The sequence below is a fragment of the Guyanagaster necrorhizus genome (assembly GCF_019112545.1).
Source record: "Guyanagaster necrorhizus MCA 3950 unplaced genomic scaffold BT62scaffold_68, whole genome shotgun sequence".
NCBI lineage: Eukaryota > Fungi > Basidiomycota > Agaricomycetes > Agaricales > Physalacriaceae > Guyanagaster > Guyanagaster necrorhizus.
This window is the reverse complement of record NW_025064947.1, coordinates 149,244-153,080: the sequence shown is the minus strand read 5'-3', so window position 1 is coordinate 153,080 and position 3,837 is coordinate 149,244. Positions and strand designations below refer to the sequence as shown.

Here is a 3,837-nt window from a genome sequence, read left to right as displayed (position 1 = left end):
GAGTTTTGTGTGTGTGTTGGTGTGAGTGTGGTCAGTGGATAACGCTCTGCTGTATCCGTTTTCACCTTGCGCGCACTCAGGTACTCTTCAGCGGCTGAGTTGTAGTGAGAGTAGCCACGTCGCCATAGTAGTGTGAGCAGGGGATGTGCATGTGGTCCTCCTGAGATTGTCAATGCGACACGTCGATATTTCACCTCTAAATCATATCCGGCTATCTAATTGATTCGAAGGTACCGCTGTCGTGCACAAACCGATCTTGTTCACGAACACTGGTGATATGACAGAAGGTTACGGCCCCGCCGGGGGCTCCTCCAGTGCCTGTGATGATGTTTTTATCTTGCGACATGGTAAATCTCCTTATTCGATAGAAAGACCTGCCTTCCACCACACTGAAATGAATTACTAGTGTGATGGATCGACTGAAGGCTTTGATAGAAGAAGTCCTATATGTAGAAAAGGCATGGGCCTGTAAGTCAATATAGTGTGGGTATGTAAACCATTGCTTTGGCAGCTGGCGTTGAGGAACAATGTCGGAGAAGATGCTTGGGATCATACCTTTTTTTTATTAAAAGAAATAAAGTGCTCTGACCCCAAGTCTTGGGAAACACATCAGCGAAAGCCTAACCAGAAGGACAGTAGGGAAACTAGAGCAAAACCCATCCAGATCCAATGGATGAGTGATTATCCACTGGAAGAAATCATATGATTAAAGGTAATCCATTTGTACCATTTGAGGAGTGCCAGCATCTAAGGCCGGTCTGAGCGATGACGCTGAAGGGTATGGATGAATGTTAAGATATGCCAACTAAGTCCTACCACAAAAAGAAAGAGGTTATTTGTATTCTGATAGCGAGAATAAAACAGTCCATTGTTGCATGTTCTATGTCATGCAAAACAAACCACTGAAATTAAAGGCCCTGAAAAATGAATTCGACGATGCGGTCGCATTCCTTCCCAGACTATTCCTTGGTTTGTTCTTTTGCACTGTGCTTGCTTGCGGCCTCCATTCTCAACGATAAACAATCGACTGGGATCGACTTGGCTCACACTGAATCTGAATCATGGTTCGTTGAATTGGTCCCAGTGAATGTGTACATCTCTGATGTCCATATTCATATAGTTTTCCCAAATCATAATGCTCCTCATATAGCTACCGTTCCAAAACAATACCTTTGCAAACAGGAACTGACTGATACCTGCTATATGAGATGAATGAGGAAAAGCATAGGTTCCGAAGCTAATCTGCAAGGGCCTCATCAGTTCTTCTAAATCCAGATGTAGAGGAATACGATGTAGCAATTGTACAATGAGCTGTCATGGAGAGAATGGAATCAACATATAGAGTACTCTGAGTAAAGACTGACAAGGGATGCACAGTAGAAAAAGATAATTGTGTAGCAGACACGATAGTACTCACAGAGATATATTTCGGCTACAGGTGAACAATGGTAATCATTCCAGACCACATTACAAGCGTGACCCGTCCAAGGTCCTCGTCATAATACAACGCCATCCAATTGTCAAGGTTATTCTGGCAGACCGTGCGAACACAGACATTCTCAGTGTGGTTAAGCGGACCAGAGAAGACTGCAACCACGAGGGTCCCATAACTGTCCTGCTCCTCCCGATTGTGGTGATGGGAGCGTAGTGAAACCGCAGTGGCCTGCTTGCCAAGGATGATGTCAGGACATCAGGCAGATCGATGGAAGGAGGATGTTTTACTGATGAGCATTGGTGGGAAGGATGATAGGGAGTAGTGCTGGAAGGATTCATGCTGTGATCCCCAGGAGGTCATGTTATTGTGGATAAGGATGGATGTGGAGGTTTCACTGGCACCATTGACCCAGTGAAATAAATATTTAGAGACAAGCATGGATGATGGAAGGATGTAGAGAGTGATGGCCTGGGCACACAGGATGAGGACCATGGGTGGGGTTAAATGATTTGGAGGCAATCAGTGCATGCAATGTCAAGATGTATGCACTTGCTGGTATTCCAGTTGTAGATGATCATAGTGGAGCTGGGATCAGTTAGTGCTAAGATGTCAACAGGGAGGGTGACAAGGTGGAGGTTGATGTTGATGAAGTAGATTTCATGAAATATTCCATCATCATTGAAGTGCAGGAGCACAATTATCTGCAATCTATAGAAATTAGTGGTTGTTTAGCATATTGACAGATGCTCACAATGACACTGTAACACTGACTTCAGACTCCAGATTATCTTTAACTGTCACATCCCTGAATCCAATGTTGTTCCAGTGTGGAGACCATTTCAAGCACTTGTGCACCTCCATGATGTCTCAGATCATCAGGACTGACTGTGGCCCCTTGGATATGGTCAGCAGCCATTTGTGCTACCACCCTGAGATAAATTTGATCTCTGATACAGATGAGTCCATCAACATTGCCTCACTTGTGGGTCACATAGAACAGTCAGAGAGCCATTGTGACATCAGTCAGTATGTGTGCCACATGCACTGTTCAAGATCAATATCATTGAGGGGGAAAGGATAGTCATTAGACAGAATGTAGAGCTTGTGGGTGTTGTTTTATATGATTGGTAGCCTTATTAGTGCATCAAACTGTTTACACTTCTGAAAATTCAGCATCCAGGAATTAAGGCCAAAGAGAGTCTCACCTGATGGAGTCACAGAATATCTGGAACATAGAGCAATGCAATAGTGCAGATCAGCACATTGCAAATGAGCAGGATAAAGTTCATGTTCAAGTGCTGTGGGCTGATCTATCTCATGATCAAAGTGTTTATTGCAAATTGTCCTGATTCAGATTCCAAGAGAAGGGATCATTTTCAGAGGTCTTTGCAGGATCACAGTGTGCTATGACATTCACCATCAGCATGCATGCACATGCAACAGATACATCAATGCATTTTTTCCCATGCATGCACAATAATGCACATGTACACACATATTGATTTGACATGAATGCATCACACAAACACAAAATTAACCATGCCATGATAATACAGAGACTCACTCTGTATATGAGGACACAAAGACTGATTAGGATGCAGTTTGGATAATCTGATATTAGATCTAATTTTTGGCCTGTTCATGCTCTGTGTGCAATTTTCTGTTCCAAATGCAGAAAACTAGAAGGAAGAAAACTGATATTGCATGTATTACAGACATACATTTTCTTGTCTTTTTTCTCATTCTTGTCATTTCTGTTGCTAGGCATTGCCACAGCCAATACAACAATCTATGCCCTATAACAACAACTTGTTTGAAGCTTCTGAATGAGGCACATACATTGACTTTTGTATGTTCTTGCTACTATTGTCTTTCACATCTATTCTTATTGTTTCATACTAGGTCTTAATTACTTTGTTACAATAATGTTTTTGTTTGAACTTATCTAGCATATATTGCTAATGGAAAGTCTGAAAATAAAAGCAGCTCTCCTTAATGCACTAATACTATTCTTCTCTCACACTTTCTCCCTCTTTCAGAGATGCCATTTCTCTTGTCTACATGCTAGTGAGTCAGCACTTCTACAACACCTTGCTGCCTGAGGCTTACTTTATTTGATAGAAGCACCTTGCATGCATGTTGGCAAGGTGGCTACTTGCCAATGATGCCCAAGTCCCCATGCATCATTGTACTGATCAAATAAAGCCCAACAAAAGTGACACTAAACAAGTATCAGCATATATGGAGCTGACATCTCTTATAAATATGGATGGGTTAATTCCCTATTTGAATCTGATGGTGCATTAGTGACATGATCTATGATATGCTTGAGAACTTATTCTCTTTTTCAGGTCAAATCAAAGCACTCATTGATCTCAGATGAATGAATATATCATTCATAC

The 3,837-nt window shown here is 42.0% G+C and overlaps 1 protein-coding gene across 1 annotated transcript; it reads right to left on the bottom strand.

Annotated features, from left to right (window-relative positions):
* Positions 1 to 1,935: 1,935 nt before the first annotated feature.
* Positions 1,936 to 2,296, bottom strand: BT62DRAFT_924642 (uncharacterized protein; the record flags this gene model as incomplete). The annotated part of the gene is made up of 2 exons (XM_043184642.1): positions 1,936 to 2,143; positions 2,187 to 2,296. The coding sequence occupies 2 exons, from the start codon at positions 2,294 to 2,296 to the stop codon at positions 1,936 to 1,938; spliced, it is 318 nt and encodes a 105-aa protein (XP_043033070.1).
* Between the last annotated feature and the right edge of the window lie 1,541 nt (positions 2,297 to 3,837).